The 25,489-nt window shown below is 38.5% G+C and overlaps 1 protein-coding gene across 1 annotated transcript; it reads left to right on the top strand.

The window, feature by feature from the left end:
- The first annotated feature begins 908 nt into the window (after window positions 1–908).
- Window positions 909–25,010, top strand: LOC122789914 (serpin H1-like). The gene is made up of 5 exons (XM_044057369.1): window positions 909–1,298; window positions 8,143–8,756; window positions 9,836–9,934; window positions 20,639–20,871; window positions 24,682–25,010. The coding sequence occupies exons 2-5, from the start codon at window positions 8,174–8,176 to the stop codon at window positions 24,982–24,984; spliced, it is 1,218 nt and encodes a 405-aa protein (XP_043913304.1). The 5' UTR covers window positions 909–1,298; window positions 8,143–8,173; the 3' UTR covers window positions 24,985–25,010.
- Window positions 25,011–25,489: the final 479 nt, after the last annotated feature.

Raw genomic sequence — 25,489 nt, 5'->3', positions numbered from 1 at the left:
AAGCTTAAAAAATTGGAAGCTTGCACTACTTTTGTCCTTGACTGCCCCTGAATTATATTTTATCTTGGGCAAGTGTCAGGGTTGTTTGCGTACCCTTAAGAGACTAACTCAGTGAACACATAGGTATCAAACAATATTTTTACCGTGAAGTATTAGGCAAAATTCTGTCAGATACAAACCATTTCCTGTACCTACTTTTATACACTCATCTAAATTGCAATATGGGAGAGGCATGGCTCACCCTATGTGTTTGCAGTACGTAACCATCTTTCATGACTTCCTCAGGTGCTGTTGCCAAAAGTTCATCCAAAACCTTTAATGCCAGTCTGGACTTGTAATTCTGTGCTGTGACATGGGGGTGGCTTGCCTGTTCATGTACTTTCATTCTTATCACCTATTTGTTCACATGCCTTTTGATTAGAACAGCTGCTGAAAAGGGGAATGGAAGAGCAGGTAACAGCTTTCATTGTCGTCTGCAAGGGTTCCTTTTTAAGTCTGGCCTTCAGCCTACTTGCCCTGATTGGTCACTGCTGTAAATATCCGACCTACAGAAATTCTTGAGATCCATGTTAATGTCCCTGTAAGAAATGCTTACTATGCAGTGCAGTGCTGTGATGCAAGTAAATTGCTAAAGTTACTGCAGAACTTCAGCTAACCCAACATCCCACTACTTAGCAGCTCCAAAAGATTAGGACATTCTCAGCGGAATTGAATATGTTCTGTGCAAAACACCCACGACTTCTAAAATGCAGGCTAAGCATTGTATTAATTTACATCAGAGTCTGCTCAGCTGATGCAATATTCTGCTAATTTTGGCTTGAATAACTCCTAAACTGATGCAATCCCACCTCCACAATCCTCTCCCCCTTAAAAAAATTAAAAAAAATCTGTTTTTTCTACTAGTTACAACAAGTAGACAGATGCAGGGATGGATGGTTTCCCTCCCTTCTTCTGAACAGCAGTGGGAGTGGCGTCTAGTTAGTGGATACAGTTTCTTTTGCCAGCTTGGCAAAGACAGAGTCTCATAGTTCCTATACTTCTTTCTAGAAACTTCTAAAAGTAGGCTATAAAATAAGACCCCAGAGCCTAACCCTTACAGAGCTACTGCATCCTGAGTATAGTGACATCTGGGAGTCAGCGGAAGAAAACAAAGCAGCGACGTACGTCACTCAGCCAGCTACAAGAAAAGAAGGCACTGAAAGCAGAATCAGAAGACATCAAGACAGCATTGTAAACAGCTAAATCTGACTTGCTAGAAAAAAAGCTTTCTGTGGCAGAAGATTGCACGAGCCCCAAAGGTAAGATGATCATAACTCCTTAAAAGAAGCAGTGCAATTCTGCTGATCAATGTGCTCAGATGATGTACGTCTGTTTAATTTCAACCTTTTGACATGCCAGAACTGCTTTTTTATGCTTAGCACACAGACCCATTTTTCATTGTTTTTAATGAACTGTTGAATTAACTATGACAAAGAGAAAAGGATTTTCACTTTGCTTCCCCATAGCAGGTCTACATTTATGGTATTCTGTATTAGCATATTCCTTGCTGTCACTCTCATCAGAACTTCATGTGGTTTATTAACCGTCCTTTGCTTCATGTGATGGCTATATGCTCATCTCCATAACTAGCTTTCTTGTGTATAGCCCATGCATTTTTCCCTCTTCTTGTCTAGTCTGAACCTCTCAGTATTTTTATTGCATTTCCTCTCATGTTTCTTGCTGTGACACTGCCTCATCAGTTTTTCTCTTTTCCACATGTACCATATGTTTTCTTTCTTTCAAGTGAGTCGCATGCCTTCTATAAAACTCAACATGACATATCCTTTTTCATCTCTTTTGCCATCGTCATTATAGGTCTGTCTTTTCTTGTCATTCTTCTCGCTTCAATTTTTTCCATTAACAAGAAGCTTTTCACTTATTTTTAGAACAGCTGGTGTTGTAGTGTTAAGGGACTCGCCAGTGTTGCCATTTTAGGTTGGAACTAAGAGCAGAAGAAAGTTAAGTTGTTTTTTTAATTATTATGCTTTTATTTTTGTCAGTAACATTCATTAGGCAGGTGGCGTTGATTGGGAATCAAACCGAAGTCTCAAACTTTTCAGCTTAAGGCATTATTAGGGGTGTGCAGTAGCAAGCCCCACCTGGCGATTGTCACTAACGAGGTCACAGAGTCCTACAGCTGTATGCCCACGTTATGACTGTGACTTGGCATAGTTGTTTTTTGTGTAGATTTGTTTTGTTTTTGTAGTATTTATAATGTAATGTGCCTGTCAAAGCATGTTGTTATTTTTTTTTTCAAAAGTATAACACATTTTAAAACTGAAATAAATACTCATCTTAACCCTATGCTTCTCCAGTACTGCTCTGTATTTTGGAATTTATTGCTTCTTTTCCTTAAACCTCCCATCATGTAACATATTTTCCATATATTTCTTAAGTTATAAACCCAACATCCTGATGCTTAAGAGTGTGTGTTTAATCTGAAGAAGATGTTAAAGTGCATTTCTTTGTGGGATGGACTGCCACCTCCATCCTCAGCAAAAATGTACAGAAATACCATACCTGTAAAGAGAACATTCATGATGATAGCATTCAATCCTGGTGAGGACATAACTGTGAAAATTCTTCTGTCTTTGTTAAGTCTGATAGCACAAACTTTGCAGTTTAGCACTTAACTGGCTCCTTGCACTTTTTAAACTGTGCTATCTGCCTTTGTGCATCTTCGTCCTTCAATGTGTGTGAGCGTGTTTTTTGTCATAGCTCTGCTTTCTTTCTTTGGTGTAGTTTTGTGTTACAGAGATGTGTTTCCTGTTACGATTATGAAGGACACTGCTGTTTTGGCAGTTGTTTACATTACTTGCTTGCTCCCCTGATATCATGTCCATCTTTGGGCATGTTTTAGTCTTATACATAAATTAAGTGTTTGAAACTATGTCTTGTTCCAGTTAAGAGGGTATTGATGGTCAGTGAAGTTTTTTTTTTCCAGTATTTGAAAGGGGAGCTGCATCCTGACCCCCACGTCTGTGAAAAGCATAAACTGTAGTGTGTTTGGAATTTTTAGAATTAGCATGAGAGTGAGTTTTTAAGCCGCGGTTAGGAATGTCGCCTCACAGCAAGAGGCTCTCTGGTTCGATTCTCGGCTGAAGTGCCTTCTTTGCAGAGTCCGCATGTCCTCCCCGTGGTCAAATTCACTTTAAAAGACATGCAGGTAGGTGCGTGCGTGAGTCGGTGTGCTTTCCTTGAAGGATGGGCGCCAGGCTGGCAACTAGACATCGCAAAAATTCACTGCCAATCATTATCGGACCAGAGTTCCGCTGTGGCGACCCCTAACCAGAAAAGCCGAAAGACAGAGGCTGAGAGTGATTCTTTATGCCAGTGAAATATGAAGAAACTTTTATTTTTTCCAGTTTACATATCATTATGGGAGGAATGTGGCTGCCCTTAACCCTAAGGCTTTGCAAAACTTGGTTAACTGTAATGTACTCAGAACTATAGAGGACTAGCTGTTAGCAGTTAATTTTGTTTCACTTGTGTGCTTTTTAATGGGAGGGTTTTAACTCCCACTCAGTGCAAAACATTAATTAACTGTGGTGTATTTTTTCTTTATGCTTTATGTCCCAGTGATTGTTGGCCTTCAATCCTCCTTCAATCAGACTCAGCCTCGTCATCCTGTTTGTTAGGGGTGTACCCAGTGGGCAAGCCTTCCGGAGGTGCCATCATTTTCACACACACAGACACTAACAAAGCCCAATACACAGTTACCCACAGCTGTCCACCTGTCCTTTTAAATGGATATACAGTTTAACTGAGGTAAAAGTTTTGTATGTAGCCACCATACACAATATGATTAAGTATGTAGTCCTCACTTTAGGACAATCTCTAAGCCCCTTTCTCACAAGGAAAATTGTGCATTTCACACAGTTAAAAAAAAATCATGCACAGTGAATATCTGTGTTTGGAGAGTACTGACTAAAGCAGGTGGGCTGTAGTCATTAAATTGTTTTAACACCCACATTAAAACTATTTTCTCCATCATGCTATACAAAAATATATATATGTATGTATGTATATATATATATATATATATATGTATGTATGTATATATATATATATATATATATATATATATATATACACAGTTGCTGAAACACAATGGTCCACACAGTGTTATCAAAGGCAGGTAGTTCAGTGTGCAACAGTGCATGTTTGTAAGTGGCTCTGTATGATTTATGCAGTTGCAGCTATTTTGCCATTGTAGTGCCAGTGAGAAATTTGGGGTGGCCACGGTGGTGCAGTGGTTAGCATTATCGCCTCACAGCAAGAGGTTCTCACGTTCGATCCTCGGCTGGGGTGCCTTCTGTGCGGAGTCTGCATGTCCTCCCTGTGGTCGCGTGGGTTTCCTCCGGATGCTCCAGTTTCCTCCCACATCCCAAAGACATGCTGCAGGTGGATTGGACAATCTAAATTGGCCTAGGTGTGAGTGCGTGTGTGTGTGTGTGTGTGCCTTCTGTGGAAGGTTGGGTGCTGGGCTGGCAACTTGACACTGTAAAACTCCACTGCCAATCATGAGCGGACAGGTGATCTGCTGTGGCGACCCCTAACCGGGAAAAGCCGAAAGAAGAAGAAGTGTCAGTGAGGAATTTCATGATATCTATAGATGGGTGATAGTGTCATCAACTGCAGTGCAATGGGTACTGCTTTTACTGTATAAAGTACTAGTCAGCGGACTGTTTCAGGGGCAGAATACAAGAAAAAACACATGCATGTTGCACCACTGAAACGTGTGTTTTTCTTTTCTTCTCAAATGCAGCACTTTGAGGAGAGATTAACTAAATGCACTTTTCCATTTTATAGTATGCAGATACAGGGGGATTGGTAAATTTAGCTGTGTTGTTTACCACTTCATGGCCATAGCCCTGCTGGAAAACTTTTTTATTATTAGAGCATTTTGCTTAACTGCATTCCTTAGTAGTGAGATGTACAAAGAAAATGTTGTAGTACAGCAAACGAAAGCAGGGCATTTATTAATATGCCATCTGTGACGCCCGTGCCCTGGCCCAGCAATCAAGGAGCCTCAATCCTCACCACTAACACCAGTGAGGGGCGTCTCATATAGGATGAAAGGATAACAAATACACAGAGTAAAGTGCAATTTCCCTTAAGAGCACACAGAGATCACAGTTAGTCCAAGGCTGGTCGCTCCCTCGCTCTCCAGGTCCCCAATAAGACTCCCCACTGGCACAGCTATAGGGTCCAGATCTCAGCCTAGCGGGCAAGCTAAAACCTCCAACATTCTCTCTGTCGAGCCAGTGCTTCTTGTCCCTGCCCAGGTAGCTGACAAACACACACACACACACACACACACACACACACACACACACACACACACACACACATTGAGAAGCGTTTATACAACCACACAGACATTCCTGGGAAAGACTGGCACAGGTTCTCCAGCTGTGCTCCTTTTTCCCAGACTATACAGTAGTACCAGCTGCCACCACCCACTAATATTTATCAGCTACTCAAAGGCCCTTAAAAAGGTGTCCAATTATTACTGTGCAATATTATTATCCAATTGGTAGTATAGCCCAGGGCTAAATCTATTGGAGTGGCTTTGTACAGTTTTACCAAAGGCATGCACGTACTGTAAAGAGCTTAAATTATCTCTACAAAAACAGCCACAGTTGAAAGGGTTTAAAAATATTTAATAACAAATAGTCAAAACACAAGACAATACTTTGTACTACACATTGCTAGTCAAGAGTTCAGAGATCACAGAGAAATACCTAAAATAATTCAGCAGTGCAGTTCTGACATCACAGAAAAACACTTAGTCTAATCTTTCTAGTTTCTAGCTATTTCTAAGAGAAAACACAAGTCTAAGATAAACTTACATATAGAGCAAGACAGTGCTGAGTTGGATGGTCAAGACAAAAATGCTTAATGCTCTCTGATTCTCTCTGTTTTTAGAATCACATTCCTGGTTCACATTACATAATTTTTCACACTTTCCTGGGTTCCCAGGCTAACAGAAACTACATTTACATTCTTCACCTCTGGGCAGAAACCAGAGCAATAAAGGACATTTATGCATGCAAATTCTGGCCATTAACTCTGGCCTTACAACAATAGCAAGAATTTCTTCATCTAGACTGGCCTGAGCCGTGTTTAGATCAAAGGGTCACAACATGCTTTACTTGGTCAGTAGAGTGCACTGTTACATTTTTTTCAGTTCCACATGTAACACTGTTTTTACCATTTAAGACAACAAGCCTGTGGTTTACATTAATATTTACTGATGACAGGATTATCTCCAAAATTCTATCTAGCTAGGCTGGCAGCCTTCACACCATCTTATATAATTAGCCAAGTAGCATGGTGTCTTTATTGGTAGAGGTGTAGCACTGGCACTTTGTTAAAGAATGGCAGCCTGTCAGTAGCAGGTTTCTTCCAAAAGAGTATAGCAGCTCTGCAGTGAAGGTTGTGATACACAGCACAGTCCTTATGTGTAGGAAGGCTTTGTGTACCACACCACAGTTGCCATCATGGGAAGGGGGTAACATTGTGAGCTCCAGTATCAGTTGGGTTGCATAGTCCTCAGAGATATCCATTGAAAAACGGTCAGTCCTGCAGTGTAGTCACCATTTAAGGCAAAGTGTTAGTAAAAGCAACAGTCTTACTGTTACCTACCCCCACTACCCTGTGCTGGACACAGAGAGCACTTCTTTACTAAAGCATCTTATTTTAATTCAGGAGAAAAATCTTAAAAAGGAATTGCATCGGGGTCTGTAATCTCATTCACATGGTTCCTTCTAGGTTTCTGCTTTTACTGCCCTTTGTACAAGTATGTTTTCTAAGACATTTACCTGGGGAGAGCACCCAATTCCAGAATCACGTGCCAGGGTCTGGGGGTTATTTCTTTATTACATGACGTCAACGCTATTTTTAATTGATACATTTTTTTAGGTAAAAGTGGGGCCTAACTTTATGCTGAAAGACATCTAAGCTACTCTGATGTTAAAATTCATAAAAAGCTGTTTCTGGCTTACTGTGCAATAATGTTCCAGTGCTAAGCATCACAGTTGACATGCTTTGGAGTGTAAAGTGTAACATGGCTGCTTAGGTGAATTTGCCGCTTGAATTCCAAGGTTTGGTCCCACCAGTTTAGTAGTAATTAGCAGTCAGAATCTGCAGGTAAAATAAGCAGATACCATATAATAGTGCATTGCACACCATATTAATAGTAGTACTTGTTAGCACACCTTTCCTCAGTAAACTGGCATCAGCTTTTCATGACTGATTTTACTCACCTGGACTCCTAGGATCAGGTTAATTTCTACATTTTTTATTGAGAAAGGGATTGTGGAATACTTTCCCTAACAGTGCTCCTTTAAGGTAGCGACTTAAACTATTTTAAGTAATGGCTGCAGGTTCAAAATTGATAGATGATTAAAAAGATAGTCTTATTGGAAAAAATGCTGCATAGACTTGCATGGGGTACAGTACTATTCCAGCCCTTGAAAAGAGCATACAACTTTTAATGTTTTTCACTCCTGTTCCACTGTGTGAACAGATCAAAGCTTGAGGCAAAAATCTAAACATTCTACAAAATTTTGGTTGTTTGGGAGGTACAGGGCAGTGTCACACTGTTGCCAATGAGTGTTTTTGCTGCCAAGGTCCTGCCCTCTGCACGTGCAACTGTCCTTTCACAGGAGAAAGCATGCGACAGGTTATCTGGCATATTGTTCCACCTCCATGATGCTGTAGTCACAGTCCTGTCCCCACCTTCTGTTCCCAGCTTCCAGCAGGGATCAAGTGTGAGAATGTTACCCAGCATGTGCATCCTCCCGCAGGATGGGCAAATTCATCCTTCATGCCTGTTCATTCAAGAGCCAGAGACACTATCCAAATATATGTCACAGGGCCATAATCAGGACTCCATCTGTCTACTCATAGGCACAAGTTGACTTGAATCATCTGTGGTCAATTTATTAGCTGTACCTGTATTGATTATGTAAAGTCTTTGGTAAAGTGGGATTTCAGAATATGCATTGGCTGAATAATTTAGATATATTTTCTATAGCTGTACCATTGGCGGATGTACTTCCAGTTCTTAATCTTATTTTGTTTGTGTTCTTCCAGTTCTATAGGGTAACTTTGGCTAGAAGACATAATGGCCCTGAAGCTTGCAGCTTTGTGCATTCTAGTTGCATTTGTGGCAGGAGAACCAGTGATCCTGAAGGACCTTGCTCCAGCTTTAGCAGACAGTACTGTAAACTTGGCAATCAACCTTTACAAGACAATGGTGAAGGATCCACAGCTTCAGTCTGAGAACATTCTCTTTTCTCCTGTGGTTGTGGCCTCTTCCCTTGGAGTTATGTCCATGGGAGCAGGAGAGACTACTGCTCGTCAAGTCAAGTCTCTCCTCAATATTCCAATCCAGGATGATAAGCTCCACCCAGCCTTCTCAGAGCTATTAGGAGAGGTTAGCAATGAAACAGCGCGCAATACCACCTGGAAGATAGGAAGCCGCCTGTATGGGCCAGCCTCTGTCAGCTTCAGAGATGACTTTGTGCAGAAGAGCAAGACACACTACATGCATGACCACTCCAAGGTCAACTTTCGGGATAAAAGGAGTGCCGTCCAGTCTATTAATGAATGGGCATCCAAAACCACTCAAGGCAAACTTGCCGAGGTCACCAAAGAGATTCCCAGCACAGATGGTGCACTCTTCATCAATGCCATGTACTTCAAGCGTAAGTTTTGTCATGTTTTCTGCAATTTAATATTGGTCAGTGCTTGGAAACAATGCATGTTTTTTTCTTTGTAACTTAATAATATACAACTACATTTTAATTATTTGTTTATTAACTGGGATTAAAAGAACTGATCCTTCTTGAAATCTGTTTGACCATAACCCTGGTCACGAGTTCATGGGTAAATGCAATTTGTAAGGACAGTTTTAGAGCATTCTAGAATACTCAGTAGTTCATCCACACTGACTGCATCTTTAAGGGAATAGCATAGCATCAGCTTCCAGGATTGTCAGTACATTACACTTTCCCACTTTAAATGCATTAAATTTGTAGGTTATGCATTGTGTCTGCCTTCTGTGCAATTGAATATTCAGTATTTGACTGTAGGGAAAACTGAGGGATTTAGTGTTTAAGAGTCTTAATTCTATAGTGAGGGTACAGGACTGTAGCCAGGATTTTTGGACCTGTACACTAAAATACATTCTGCCTTTCAGAATGCAGCCTTGGTTACTTGGTCATAATACTTTGTAAATGAAGCATAAAATGTATATGCTGTGCCATAATTGGCACATGCCTGGTTATGTCTCTAAATGGCAATCATCATGAATATTTTTGTTTGTATTAGAAGAACACTGCATTCACTTTGAACTCCTGATAAGTGAAGTAAAATTAACCTCACTGACTGAAGAGGGTCTCTTTTTTTTTATTGTCACCTGTATTCAGACATGATTGTCTACTTCCATCTTTCAGTGACATTAGGATCTTATATTTTTAAGGGACTTTTCATTATCAGATTGTCAGGCAGTGTACTTGTAAATTTCAATAACTATTCAACTGTGATCAAGATGCCTTGCAAATTAATATATTTTCTTTGTTCTTGTACATTAACACTTAAATGCTTCTCTGTCCTCCCAGCAGCATATACATTAGGATAAGGGGGTGCTATCACAATATTCAGCTTGTTCTCATTTTATTCAGTTACATTTCATCAACTCAAGTCACAACAGTATAGTTGTGAACATCTTAGTATATAATGAATATTCAATTACTTATCTAACCTTATGCATTTTTCCTTACAGCTCACTGGGATGAAAGATTTCATCACCAGATGGTAGACAAAAGAGGCTTCCTAGTTTCCAGGGCTCACACAGTTTCTGTACCCATGATGCATCGTACAGGTGAGTAATCCTTACAAAATGTATTTAAGTATATCCTGAGCTCTGTCTGTGTTTCACTGTGTATTTCCTTATATTGTTGGTTTATTTGTTTCATATGTCACTGAAACTTGTATGCATTATTTGCTGCACACCAGAAGTGGGTCCTTTTGAGATCAGTTATCAGCTCTAGTTCTTCCTTATTTTACTTTGATCTGTATGTCATTTTAATGCTGTTGCTTCACCCTTTTTATGGGAACTTTAGTTTTATTACATTGCTTTGGGTTGCCTTACTTTTAGTATAACACATTTTCTGTGATCTTCTTACTGTCACTGCACCTTATTTTGGCCTCCTTACTATCTCCGTGCTTCCATTTGTGTAGTCTCGTTACTCTGTAGTCTCCTTAATTTTCCACACTTTGTGTGGTCCCTTTGGCCTCCCTCTCTTTCTCCATACACTCACTCTGGCGTTTATTGTGATCTTCTTGATACCACTGGGTCTTCTTACCTGAGATCTTGCAAAATTTGCTTTCCCACCTTCTGTTACTCACCTTGCTAAGCATCTTTATTCTTCTTTGGGTTGTCCCTAGTTTTATTTCACTTGATTCCCTTTGTCAGTATTACTTTTGCTGTCCAGACTCTTTATGGTCTTGCTGGAACTCCATTTATGTGTCCTCTTGCTGTCATTTGACTTTTTTTCTCTGTGATTTCTTTACTTTTGCAGTGCCACCAACTGCATTGGCTTTTCCTGTCACTGTGCTTTGCAATCTGTTGTCTCCTTACTTTCATTGTTTTGTGTATTCTTCTTTTCCCTGCATAACTGCCAATCATTAAACCTCCTCCCATAAATCCTGCGCCCATTCTCACCCCATACTGAGTACTCCCAGCCTAGATGAAAGAGTAGATTGCTGAGGCTATCATATAGGCACCTGTGGAGGTTGTCTGTGCCCCCAAGTGCATTTACCAGTGCAGGCCAGGCTATGAGGGCATTTCTAATGGCCTTAACTCCATCCCTGGGTGGCTGACATGAGCACTATCAATAAGAATCCTGCTGTTACTTCCCCTGGTGCATGTATATGCTTCATACGCTAATGAAGGTTAGTGTCACCAACTTGGTAGTACCAAGCCAGTGTTCCCAGGTTGTATACCACTGCATTGTTTGCAAGCTTCAATTTGTTGGTTTTTGGATCAGCATATGGGGACTACCGGTTTCACATAGGATGGGTGGGACAGTGTACTCCAGACACTCCCATCCTGCCTTTACCATTTCTTCCAGCATCCAAACCACTACTCAGACTCTGGTTGGCTGTGTCATAGTCAGGGTTGTACCTTCTGCACCATGGAGACAGGCTTCAGTCTTCTTAATTTATTTTTACCACCTCCTCTTTTGTCTGCTTGCATGTCATAATTTTGTTCTATTTGAATTTTTTTTTTTTAAATAGGCCACTGATCTCATTGGACCATTTTGAGTCCCAACCTGGGAGTATACTGTCAGAAATAGTAAGATAAACAGAAACAGTTGTTTTGTTCAGTTTCTATGTTTATACAATAAGTAGAGAATTACACAATATTTATCCAAAAGTAATAAATTTTAAGTGCAGTACAAAATAACAGATTTTTTACAATACATTGGTAAAGAATTGTATGTAGTAACAATATATAAGCTTTTATATTTAAATTAATGTATTTTTGAAGAGGGCAGTAGAATTTGATGGACAGAGAAAGAAAAATTGGGGTGATTTAAAAAAGATAACCACTTACAAGAGAGGAGTAAGTGAGGAGGAGGAGGAAATTAAGTAGAGGAGAGATGTTGAACGTGAGAGAAGAGGCTGGCAAGTAGTAGTTTTGTTATTTAACAATTAAAAGGATGAAGTGGAGCTTTACGTAAATGAAAATACATTAGTCTTGATGGTTTTGCAGAAAGCATTTGTACTTCACATAGTCTATAAAGTGAAGCTTTAAAAGGGACCTAAATTCAGAGTAGGAGATTTTTTTTTTTTTTCACTTAAAGCTGGCAAGTTTTACCATTACTTGGGAAACAGACAGATAGTATGGAAAAATGTGAGAGCAGAAGTGTGTTGTGTGAATAATATAAAGAGGGGGACAGGACAGAAACGGATTACAACTAGTAATGAGCTTGCAGGAAAATTAGTCTGCCAACAAGGAATGGAAATAATCTAGTTTAAGTAGTTTGAGTAGAAGGGAGCCAAATATTAGTTAATGTCCATGTTGAAGTGGTAGCCAGTTATCTTCCGACTTACTAGATGTGTTCTTGGTCAGGGAAATTAAATGGCACATTGTACTGAAGGAAATTTATAGGGAGGCAATTTTTGCTGAGTTTAGAAGCAGCAGTAATTATGGGAAGGCCATACTCTAGTTATGGTAAGCATATATCTTTCCTGTTTGCATCTCAACCATGCAGATAGGAAGTTGCTGTTTTTCTAGCCCAGAGTAGCAATCTGTTTTTATCTTTTGTCTGGTCTAAGTGGGAACTGAAAGTCGGGTTTCTTAGATAATACACATCCTGTGAGTTAACTGGACATTTTCTGGTACAGAACTAATCTTTTTAGAAATACTAAAGAATACAGCTTTGGTTTTCTTTGTGTTTAATATTGGCTATAGTTTTTCAAGCCAAGAGGATAGATGATGGAGGCAGTGATCTAGTTGTTTCTTTATGATGGGTGGGGAGGGGTTGGACTTGTAAATAATCAAGTCTTCCATGTACAGAGTCAAAAGTAGTTTGCACAGGTCTACAGGGAGTTGGGTAATGAAACGTGATTAAAGAAGGGGGCTACAGTCAACCTTTAGGGAGCTCTGATGGGGGGAAGTTGAGTAGTTAGATAGTGAGGAACTAATATTGTCACAGAAATGACCATGTGGTGATATTTAAACCATCTAATAGCATTGTCACTGTTGCCAGTTAATAGAAGGACTGAGTCATTTATTAAATCAAAAGACTTAGTTGGTCAATGAGAACTCGAACTGTAAGTTTGTCATTGTCCACTGGAATGTGAGAAGGACCTGAATGTAAGCTACTGGCTTTTTAGCTTAACATCAGTGATAGGCAAGTTTAAGTGCACACATTTAAAGGCTATATCAGCATGGCTTTACTAATTCTAGGTCATATATTAACTAGTATTGCACTGTTTTGTTTTCACATCACTGAATCAACTGCTGAGGGACTCCCCACTGACATGATCTACTTAGATTTATTTAATGTATTGATACATCCCTTATCTAACTATAATAGATACCTTAAATGTGCTCAGATTCTTCCAGCTGTTAGACTTTGGATTTTAGACTGACTGGTAGACCATTTCAAGTAGAAACTGATAGCGCCACATTTATTGCTAGTACCTTCAAATGTGGATTACCATTGGGGTCTATTTTAGGCCATCAATTTACCTGTGTACAAAAAAAATCAAAGAAAAAGCAAAACTGTTACTAGAATGAACAGCAGACTCTTTAATAAAGCAAAATGTTAAACCCTTTTGTTTCTTATGCAAATATTGTGATTTCTACAAAATAATGCATGCATTCAATGAATTTATTTTAAATAAATTCCACAAAAGACACATAATACAGAAATAGCCAATAAAATACTTTCTAAATTAAAACAAATTCCATCAGTTTTAAATACTGGTGATCTGCAGTCATAACTCTCAACCTGTTGGCACAAGAAATCTGGATAAAGGTAAAAATAATGGGCAGGGGGGGAGACAAATTTTAAACATTGCTCTTACAAATTCAGAACGTTGCTAGAATAAAAGGTTTTCTTTTGCCATGCATTTTCTGAAGAATATGATGTCTGAAACTCAAACATCTGTCATTATTTAGTGAATTCAGTCCTCACTGATTTGCCAGAAAACAGAAATTCTATGAGCAACAGACCAAAAATATAAGGCAAAAATCTGGACATTCTGTGAAAATCTAGACAGTTGAGAGCTATGCCTACCATTATCAGCATGAAGAAAGGTGCAAAGTGAGGGTCACTTGAAGAAGAGCAAAAGTAATGTCTTTCGGCTTTTCCCAGTTAGGGGTCGCCACAGCGGAATTCCGGTCCGCTAATGATTGGTAGTGGATTTTGTACGGTGCCGAGTTGCCAGCCTGACTCCCAACCTTCATGGAAGGCACACCCATTCACACACGCACCTACCTGCATGTCTTTATACTTTACTCGACCATGAGGGGGGCATACAGACTCCACACAGAAGGCATTCCAGCCGAGAATTGAATGGGAGAACCTCTTGCTGTGAGGCGACAGTGTGAACCGTTGCACCACTGAGGCCACTCAAGAAGAGCATCATCTTAAATGTCTTGACGTCAAAATACTTTTAAGAGATCATTGACACGTAGGGCAACAGTTGCTGCTTAAGTGCTTTACATTATAAATGTCTTATTAAATTTCTCCACTACCTATGTCCAGTTTAACACAATCAGCCACAAAAAAAATTAAATTGGTGCATATTATACTGTGGTTATATAGTGCACTTTTACTGTCCTGTGGTCTAGTAATATAAATACATTCATGGAGTAATGTTTAGGGTTCTTAGATAATGCTCTGACGGCCTCCTGTGTTTTTTCCCTAAACAGTAGCTGTCTCAGCACAAACATGAATTAATATATTAACCGCCGTTCATTGACTTTTACTTCCTCATCACAAGACTCCCTTTTTAGCATACAACCAGGGCAAGGCAGCCCAAAATGTAAAGGCAACAGGACTGCCCAGAACACCAATGATGTTGCAATACCTGGGACTTCCGCTTCAAACACAACCACAGGAATGCAGAGCCAAAGACATGACAATTTGGGTCCTCGGTTAAACACAAGCAGTGATTTCAATTTAACCAAGTGGATTAATAGAGACAAGACTGGGTTTCACCATACGAACACCAGAAACCTCAACCAAGGTACTGTAAGTTCCATTTGAAACAACCTTGAAAAGGACAGTTTAAAAATGAAGAAATTACAAATAGAAAACCAGTACCTTAGGAAATGCTTGAAAGGGAACAAGTTCCCAAAGGGTTAAGGTACTGGCGTTTCCCTAATGGGATTTTAAATGGCTCTGAACTGCATAAAGACTTGGTTACACTATTTAATCGACAAGGATGTGAGTTACTACAAGTTTTAATAAGGGACAATGATAAGAAATTTGAACTGTTGCAAAACTCTGAGTAAATTAGATGCTTTGTTAAAAAATGACATTGATTTTTGTAACAAATACAAGGAGCATAATGCTGTGTTCATTAACATAGATAAGATTATTGAGAAAATTAAGGTCAAAAAGAGTAAAAAATTAGACAGAGATGCCAAAGTCTATGAAGCAGGTGTTGCCTACCCATTAGGTAGTAGTGGAAACACCAACAATGTACAAATGTATAGCAATGTTAATAATGATGCCTTTGATGAACTAACTGATGACTTGCAACCCAGTGAAGACAACCAACCAGGACCCATCCCTTTAGGTCAACCCCTAAGGAGATCAGAGAGGATCCAGAAACAAGGTTACACCCACAGGAGACAATCCAGTGTGGGTTACCAGGGGGACCAACACCATTTACCCCAGAATTTTTCTGGGAGGGGGAGAGGGCAACAGACAAGACAGGGCAAGTTTTAGATAGCAATAGTGAGATTTCCATTATATCCAATGACCATCAGGACTTCAAAATGTATAATTTAAGCAACATAGAAGTTACAAAAGATTGGGCGAACCTGTTTCAGAAAGTGTTAAATTTTGTACCCTACAAAAAATTCAGCATGGAAAAAAAACACTCCTAGACGTCATGCTTTATACTAGAAAACTGAACCTGAGTGTCAATGTAAGTGAAACTGGGAACAGTTATCAGTTACCAGTTGGATGCAAAAAAACAAGTACTTACAACCCCCATTGCATCCCACTTTACAACTGTTCCAAGGCATTTGCACTAAGAAAATCAGGGATTTAAACAGGGTGAAAGACAACAGTAAACTGTACAATTTAACTAAGGAGGAGACTATCCTTCTTGACAGCATTTCTAACAATAGACAGATTAGAGTCATGAAACCTGACAGAGTCATGAAAGGTACATTGACTGTATGCTAGAACATCTTCATGTAGACATGGTGCTTTCTGATTTATTTCTTAACAATCAGATATCTGAAGAAGAACTGTTTTTTGCACACAGAAACATCCCCGGATCCCACAAATTCACAAGAACATCTCCTACCCACTATTAAGGCCCATAGTGAACGCGAAAGGTTCCAAAACTATTAGTATTGCCAAATTTTTGGACCATAAGTTAAAAAACTGTCTTGAGTTCATTTTCTCACATTATAAAAGACCCTTGGGACTGCCTCAAAAAAAAAAACAAGCAAGAATTTTTTGACAGCAATATCATTTTTACAACCATTGACATTAAAGATTTATTCAATGTCATCCCACATTCGGAGGGCATTGAAGTGTTCTATGATTTTTTGTGCCAACAGACTACATTCTCCCATACCAGGATTCTTATACTTAGGACATTAATGGAATTAGTCCTGGAAAACAGTTTCCTGATATCTGAGGGACATCTTTTTAAGCAAAAATCAGGTATAGCTATGGGGGCGGCCTGTGCACCAGTTTTTGCTAATATTGTCCTGACACAATGGGAATTGTCCCAAGTTTTTACATCTGAATGGATGACATACTGTTGTTTCTATGGGCGGTATCTAGATGACATTCTTATTTTTCTGGAGGGGGGACCAGGAGCAGTTGTCTGAATTCCTACTGTTTCTCAACTCCAGTACTACCTCCCTGGAGTTTACCATGGTAACTCATATGGAATCCATCAGTTACCTGGATATACAGATTTCCAAGGATCTGGAGAACAATCAGTTTTATTCAAACATCTTCAGGAAACCCACATACTCGAACACCCTTCTTCATTTTGACAGCGGACATCCCCTCCACCAAAAATATCCTTAATAAAAGGACAAGGGGTGAGATTGGTCCACATGATCAGCAGAATTGATGACTTTTATAAGGAAAGGGATGTTTTATTGGGTATGTTAGTCAACAGAGGGTACCCTGAAGAATTTGTGAAACCATTACTTGAAGAAGTATCCAAAAAGAGAGTGGAAGGTTATTTCTATCCACTGTTGGGTTTGGACATCTCCAGACTCTGTGCACCTTCAGAAAGTAGGGTTTCGACAACTGCCCCATTTCAACATGGACTTATTCTCACGTACAACTTAAAATTCCCACTGATACAGGGCATATTGGTGAGAAACTGGTTCATTCTTATGAGCGATGAGACCATAGGAGGAAAGGTGGGTGACTCCCCTGTTATAGTATACAAAAAGGATTCCAGCATTAAAAACCTTTTGGAGTCCAGTGGTAAGAACACTAAACCTGGTATTTGGAAAATGACAAAATGTGGACACTGCACTCAATGTAAACACATGTTAGAGAGCGACAGAGTCTTTATTAAAGGTTATGGATGGGTAAAAGTTAACCAGAACTGTAATTGTGTGAGCAATCAAGTAGTGTATGTTGCCACATGCCAGGCGTGTCCTGGGTTTTATATTGGCAAGACCAAAAATGCCTTTAGGACACGTGTTTATCAGCATACCTATGATATAACCAAAGGCAACATCAAAAATGCCCTGGCAAAGCACATTAATACATTTCCAAACAACAATTTCAAGTTTATTATACTGGAAAGGGTAGTAATGGATGAGAGAGGGGGACCCAGTGACTGGTTCCTTGAATTTAGAGAACTTGTGTGGCAACTTATAGTTAATGCTAAAACTAGCCCAGGTTTGAACGACATGATGTCCCTCATCAGTTACTTAAAACTTAAAGCTGACTTTTTATTTTAATGAGGTGTACACTATGACCTTGTTTTTCATGTAAGATTTTATAGCAGTTTTTTACACTGATATTAGTTATTGCTTGTTTCAAGACATTTGGGTTTTTTATTGTACATGTTTATTGTCGCACTGACTCATATATATTATGCTTATATTTTCTCTACTAGTAGTATATAGTATTCTGTTATATCCACCAGCTGGCATTTTTTGTAATTTAATGTCAGGGTGTACATTTACCATGTATATTTCTTACAGTGGTACTAAGTAATGGCTTATTTTATTGAAAAAGAAACAATTTAGAAAATAAGGGAGTCTATGTCTTTAAACATTTCTATGTTTAATTATTCAATTTTATTCAGTTAATGACTTAATTGTTTTATGTATAAAAGGATGGTCTTTCTGACTGTCGGGCATTCTGAAGAAGTCAATCCTAATATTTGATGAAAGCACTTAATACATTTTATTTATTTTTGTATCCTGCTCCATTTGCATGCTTTTTGTTACTTGGTGCTTCTCTACAATTGCCGGTATGAATTAATATATACTATGCCATTGTTGTACACTGTATACCTATTGTTAAACTCATTTTCTGTAGATGTTTAAGGTTCACGAGTAGTAGCTCTATTATTTATATTATATATATATATATATATATATATAGAGAGAGAGAGAGAGATACCAGCCAGGTGCCCCTTCTTTCCCTGGTTTTGCTCTGTCCCTGTAATTTTTTGACTTTTTGCTAAATTACTGAGGATTACAGTCAGTTGTTATTGCCAAAATTAAAAGTTTCATATTTCCTATTGTTCAAAAAAATGCATGTTAGTACAAAACCTGTTCTTTTAACTAATTATGTGAATTACAGTGATATTTAATGATTCTCCCTGCTTATGGGCTTTTGTTCTCTTACTTTTGTCCCAAATTCATGACCAAAGAAGTTGAGAGGTATGTATAGGCCTACACTAACAGTACATACCACACATGCATGTGCCACTCCTACTAGAATAGGTCTCACATCTGTACCATTTTCCAAAAACTGCCTTCATATTAGTTCTTTTCTTGCAAATAAATGTAAGCATGTTACCTACTGTTGTGATGACATCACTGCTGCACATTAGCATTTTCAAAACATTAAGAAGAATATTTTTAATGTCAGGCATGTATCCACCACTATCTCTTAAAACAGGTAAACATTTAGCATTTTTGTTTTCAACCTCATCAGCAATAGGTAGGATTTCTTGTAACTTTTAAACTTTTGCTGTTAAGCATTTCCACATATATCATCAGTTGTCTCTCTCATAAACCATATCATTGAGGTTAACTGAGAAATTGGAATAAACTATCCCTTACAGCCATTCAGTTGAATGGGTGTGTTTTGCATTTTGACTGTAATAATGACTTTACATGTATAGATTTTTCTGAATATTGTAGACTCAAGCATCTTCTTCAATGTAGTATCAAACATTAAAACTGAATTTCACTTTTGTCAAAAATAGCATGAAATCTTAAAAACAATATACTGTTATTTATTGCAGATTTTCCAAAAGAAAGTCTTCAATAAAATGCTCATAAAAGGCTATGTTTCTAAAAATATTATTTTGAGTCTAAAATGCATTTCCTTTTGTGATAAAACACTATTTTGTGATATCAAGTTAGCTGTTGATATTACATTGAAGTCTTGAGTCTACTTTCTATACTTTTGCCTCCAGTTGGTACCATCATTGCTTCTGCACCTCCTTTCAAGTGCTTCTCCTTTGATTTTGATTTTTCCCCCCTGCTTTACTTCTGCATCTCTGATCTTCTTCTTGTTGATCTCATTGTAGCCTTCTGTCTCTTGTATTCCCCATTTCCCCTTGCAGTCACTTTGTCTTTTTTAGTGCGGTCTTTCTGTTACAAATCTCTGCACTGTCACTGTGTCTGTTTTGTGGCCTCCATTATGCCTGTTTCTTGTTAATGTTGTATCGATGTATTGTTTCCATGGTGTGATGGTATCACTGTATCTGTATGTGGTCCCAGATTCCTGTATTAATACCTGCTACTCTGTGATCTATTGATTATTGTATCTGATTCTTATGCTTCAGTGTTAGTAGTGTGACAGACTGTAATGTGACGGTAACTGTATTTAGATATTTCTTCAGCACTATACAGAGTTCTTGTTTTTCAGTGCACCTTGTATGACTGTGCTAGCTGGGGTCGTCAAGTAGATGATGCCTTATAACATGTATGACAGTGGATTCATTCTGGATTAACATGTGGGTTAAGTTTCCAGAAACATCTGCAGGAATCAGAAATTCTTGTTTCATGCTGTCTTTTCAGAAGCCAGTGAAATGTGCAGAGTAAACCTTGCATCTTCCTGAATTTGAAGGCTACTGAGGTATTAGAACTTTTACTTCTTTTTCCTTCCACTGCTCCAACCCTCTGCTTCACAAAGAAGAGTGACCATTGAATGCTGCATGTCTTCCTTTTTTGACTGTCTTCTTACTCTGTAGGAGTCAAAATAGACACAAAATAAACCACCTTGGCGAGAGAATTACTAATCTGCCACTTTTGAGGAATTGTTCTAATCAGTCCATGAAAAGTGTAGGAAGAGGAGAGGGAGGTGCCGGGGAATGTGATGCATAAGACTTGTAGAAAGCAGATGTAAATGGGTGGGGATGCTGGCAAATGTGGACATTAAATGACATATGGACTGTTCAGTAAAATGATTGAAAAATAGTAGCCGGAACAAAATAAGAGTTCTACAGGCTGGCTTCAACATGTGATATATATTTTTAGCATGTTGTTTGTAGCCTTCGGTGCACTACTAGAACAAATGTTCTTCCTTTTGTGATCTTGTGTTTGGTAGTGAAGGTAAGGGTGTTGTCGCATATAATGCCTTGACTGTGCATTGTCTTGCAGGTCTTTATCAGTACTACGAAGATGAGGTAAACAAACTGCAAATCGTGGAAATGCCACTAGCACACAATCATGCCAGTATGATCCTTATCATGCCCAATCACATTGAGCCACTTGACAGGCTGGAGAAGATGCTGACCAAGGAGCAAATCCACAGCTGGATCGGCAAGCTGAAGAAGAGGGCTGTTGCCATTTCACTGCCCAAAGTTAGTGTGGATGTCAGCCATGATCTCCAGGTAAGGCTGCTCTGCATTAAGAAAAAAATACTTCCATATTCAGGCTGTTTGTGTGGTGTTGCTCCTCAGTTATGAGGCATAAATGTAGGATTTGCAAAGTTTTTCTGTCCCCCTTCAGCAGAGAGAACAGTGCCATCTTGATATTCCCCAAACATTTCAAACAAATTAAGTCTTAGATTATGCAAACCATACACCTTGTTCCTTCTAAATATGAAATAAACCCTATAGCCAGGCCCTCCATCATTTTTCTTCTTTACATCTTGCCCACTGTCTACCTAATCATCAACTTCTTTCACTAACCTACTTTATTTTCCTCACTGTCAAGATTTTGTCCTTCTTCAACTTCTTGTTTTGTTTTTCTCCATGTCTTTAATTTTATATCTGCCTTCAACCAATTTAGAAAAATCTGTAAACTACAAAAGTATGTAAGTATTGCACACACACACACACACACACACACACACATATATATATATATATATATATATCCCCAAAGAAAAACCTTAAGGCACATCATAAGGTGCCCAGTGTCTCTTGCTTTTCTATTAACATCTGTTTCAAGACTGCTTTGTTGTTGGAACATTGTAATCACTTATAAAATGTCCTTGTTATTTCTCTTTTATTTTCCATTCTGAAACCAAAACATGTCTATTTGAATCAATGTTCTACCTCAGTTAAATAAACAATAAAATCATGTGTTCATGACAGGTACATGGGGATCTACATGTTTCATATCAGAATAATGAAGAAAAATACAGGGAAGCCCAGAGTATCATATCTCTGTAATGTAGTTTTTGGATCATTTGCCCCTAAGTAACTTTATATTGTGAGGCTTCTATTTTCTCTGTGTGGGGCATTCATTTTTCTAAAGAACATGGGCTGGATAATAGAGTAACCAGGATCCAGGGCATTCTACTGTATGGGGAAACATTTTTTTAAATATCTTGCTGTCCCTTTCCACTATTTGTTACCCATCTCAGAGCTGCAGATGTGCAGTGGTCTAAGTTTGCAAGCATTGGCTAGATGATATGTTCCTGAGTGTGACTTCTTTGTAGTGGGATCTGTCCTTCTCCATTGTTACAATTAGGGTTAAGCCTCCTAATCTTTATTAAGAGGAAAGATAATAGTATGTAATCCTTTCCACTCATCCCAAGGAAACAGCGTTACTTATGCCTATCTGTATTAAATACATTTGTCTGGTACCCAGATCACTGTTTAAATCCTGTGCAGGATCCATTGGAATAGTCATATATTCTAGATATTTTTAATGGAATGATTAGTAACCCAATTGCTTAATTATTATTATCATGATATTATCGGTGTCTGTGGCTCAGCTGGTAGCATGCTCACTTTTGATGCTGAAAGATCAGAAGACTAAGTTCTATTCCTACAGCAGGCAGTTGGATTATTTTCCTGACCTGGGATAGAAGTACAGCATATGGGGTTGCTGTACCCCTGACTGTCCCATCCTTTGGATGAAATGTTAACCTTAAGTCAACTTCTTTGCTCAAGAGTGAGGGACTATCTTTAAATATTATACTGTTTCACTTAAAAAGTTAACAGAACAACATGTGCATCAGTGTTCATTTTCTGAACAATAAAATACATAAAACACTAATTTCTGTCACTGTCTGACAGTAATCCTCAGTGATTTGCCAGAAAGACAAAAAATTTGAGGGAAAGAGCAAAAATATATGCAGCAAGATCAGGCATGTTCTGTAAATTTAGGGGATGTGCTGCAAAATCAGTAAGAGTTGTGGGCCATGTTACCTAATTTGGTGATATATTAAGTTGTAAAAGATTTCATGACACATCAAGAAAAGTAAGGGTATTTCTGTTTAGGTGTAAAAAAAATGTGGTCATGTATTCTCAAAATAAAATAAATAAAAATATTATATAATATTTTTAAATGCCCTTTTTTTTTTTGCTTTACCCCAACCCAAACATTTTGTCACACCAGATATTTTCAGCATTTGAAAGCTGTAACATACTTAATGCTGCCACACAGACAGTGGATGGAAGTGAGCATTCCTCTGAATGAACAGATTTAAAAGCTGTTAGACACTTCACTCGCCACACTTGTTTTTGTGTGACAGTGCAAAGTGTAGTACAGCATTTAAAGCCGTGAAGATGCTTCAGACAATGTTCTGTGGTGCATTCTGTTAATGGTCTAGGGTGAGGTTAGAGGTTATCAGTGGTGAAAGCTGCTTCTTTGTCAAACACCTTTCTTATATCATAAAATTACTTAACAGTGTTGTTGGCTTTGCAATTTGAAAGCATAATTGCAATTGTACTACAACAATGTTAAATATTGCAAATAGTAATAACCTAAAAGCTTTGGTGTAAACAAAGCTTCAAATAAAATTGATGTGTGCGTAACAAAGAGCTGACTTCATTTAGTAATCTGAGGTCAGCTGTGTTTGCAGCTGCAGATGGACCACTGATTTAGACATCTTTCCCTAAAACACAGATGGTCTTTCTAAGTTTTAAGTGCTAAAAGCAATGTCATCAAATCTTTTTTTCCCCAAATGAAAGTAAATGCAGTATAGCTCATAGCTTAACCATTTTTTTTTTGGTTTGTAATACCTGCCGACCATCAGCTTTCCTGAGAGTCTATTTCCCTCAGGTGAGATCGGTATTCTGTCTTAGTACTTCTTGCAAATAAAGGACCAACCATAGAGGCTGCCTGTCAGACATCCATCAGATTTGCTTAAGACTTTAAACCCCCGCCCCAATTTCTGAAGTGAGCACTTGTGCCACCACAGTAGTCTACAATGCCTTCTGTTGTGTGTGTGTGCTTCCACACACTGATATTGAAGGGTAATATCATCAGCTTGGTAGGCCCAGTCACCACCTCGACTGGGTGACAGATGAGCCTATACTTGTTTGGTGGCACTGGATGGACCAGGCCCACTAATTTCATCTCCCAAGATGGGAAACTTGTCATCTACAACTCACTCTCACCCTCTCCTGACAACTCTTCAATGCCAGAGCTGCTGATTAAACTCAGGACTTTGTCTGTGTACCCTGTAAAGCTTTCTTGTGTGAAATGTATGGTTTATCAGTTAACCCATAGTCTTATACCATTATCCAGAGGTATATAATGACAAAGTAATCGAATTTGTGTATATAGTAGAGTGTTGCATATTATGTAGTTTGTTTTCAACAGCTGTTGTTCTGCGACTTAAAGTTAACATAATTTGTAGAAGCCCTTTTTGTAGTACAGTATCATTTAGGAATATTTGGCTGTTATATAAACTTATTTCTGCATGTGAGAACAGCTGCCTACAGATGTCACAAAATAAACTGCACCATAACAGATTTACAGAATATGTTTATTGTGTAGTAGCAGACATGCTGTGTGTTTCAGTGCTATGAGGTTCTGTTTGACACAAATGTGTTATTGACATTAGTCATAATTGTGTGTAACACAGCATGCTACTTGTGCACATCTGCTACAGGTACTGATATCCATTATCCCATGAAGCAGCTGCGGTGTACTGTCGTTTCTTTTGGCCTGGCAAGTTATGCTACACATTGTTCTTGGATTAACTGCATTAGTGACCCTTTATTTATCATGAGCATTTAGACTAGTTATAGCATTTCTGCAAGGAAGATTGTTTGAAAAAACTTACAGACAGCATGTTGGAGAAGGGCTACTATGAATGAAAGAGGACAGAGAGAGAGAGAGAGAGAGAGAGAGAGAGCTTTTCATAGCTATGTTGTCTTTCATGGTATATCATTTTTGTTACTGGTCGGCTCTGGGTATTTGTGTTTCTTACTTTTTTTCCCTGTCTTTCTGACCTACAGAAACACCTTCAGGAGCTTGGTCTGACAGAAGCAGTGGACAAGGGCAAGGCAGATTTCTCTGGTATCACTGGCAAAAAGGACTTGCACCTGTCAAATCACCTTCATGCAACAGCCATTGAGTGGGACACTGAAGGCAAACCATTTGACCATGATAAACGTACAGAGGAGGAAATGCGATCTCCCAGGCTTTTCTATGCCGACCACCCTTTTATTTTCTTAGTTATGGACAATAAAACTAACAGCATCCTTCTGATTGGAAGATTGATCAAGCCCACTAAAGGTGGAAGACATGATGAACTATGATACTAAACTTTCTTTACAATATATATATATATATATATATATATATATATATATATATATGTATATATATGTGTGTTTTTTTTTTTTTTTTTTTTTTAAAGAAGTTCTTGAGTAAGCCTTATTGCACATTCTTTGGCTTGACTATGGAATTGCTAAATGATTTCTGCTGTGTAAAGTGACAGTTGAACTGAAAAAGTTTAAAAAATAGACTTTTCTGAAAGACTCTTTAAAGTGAGAGGAAGGTTCAGCACAGTGAAATAGTGGAGTTTTTGGCAGACTATAGCAGTCAGGAAAAAAGTATACCAGTAGTAAACCTCGAGGTAAGTTGTTCATTGCGCTTTCAGGTTTCACTTAGACCATTTCTCTGACTGTTAGTGTGGGGGCGCATTAGCTTTTCACATACTTGTTAGTCCAGAACTGACAAATGTGACTAAACAACAAATGGTCATCTAAGTGAAGGGTGGGGGGTAAATTATTGCTGTTTGTAATCCTGGTCTTGAATTAG

The sequence above is a fragment of the Protopterus annectens genome, chromosome 15.part0 (genome assembly GCF_019279795.1).
Source record: "Protopterus annectens isolate FY-2018-M chromosome 15.part0, PAN1.0, whole genome shotgun sequence".
Lineage (NCBI taxonomy): Eukaryota > Metazoa > Chordata > Ceratodontiformes > Protopteridae > Protopterus > Protopterus annectens.
Note: the sequence above shows the minus strand (reverse complement) of the source record. Positions and strands in the feature narration are given on the sequence as shown.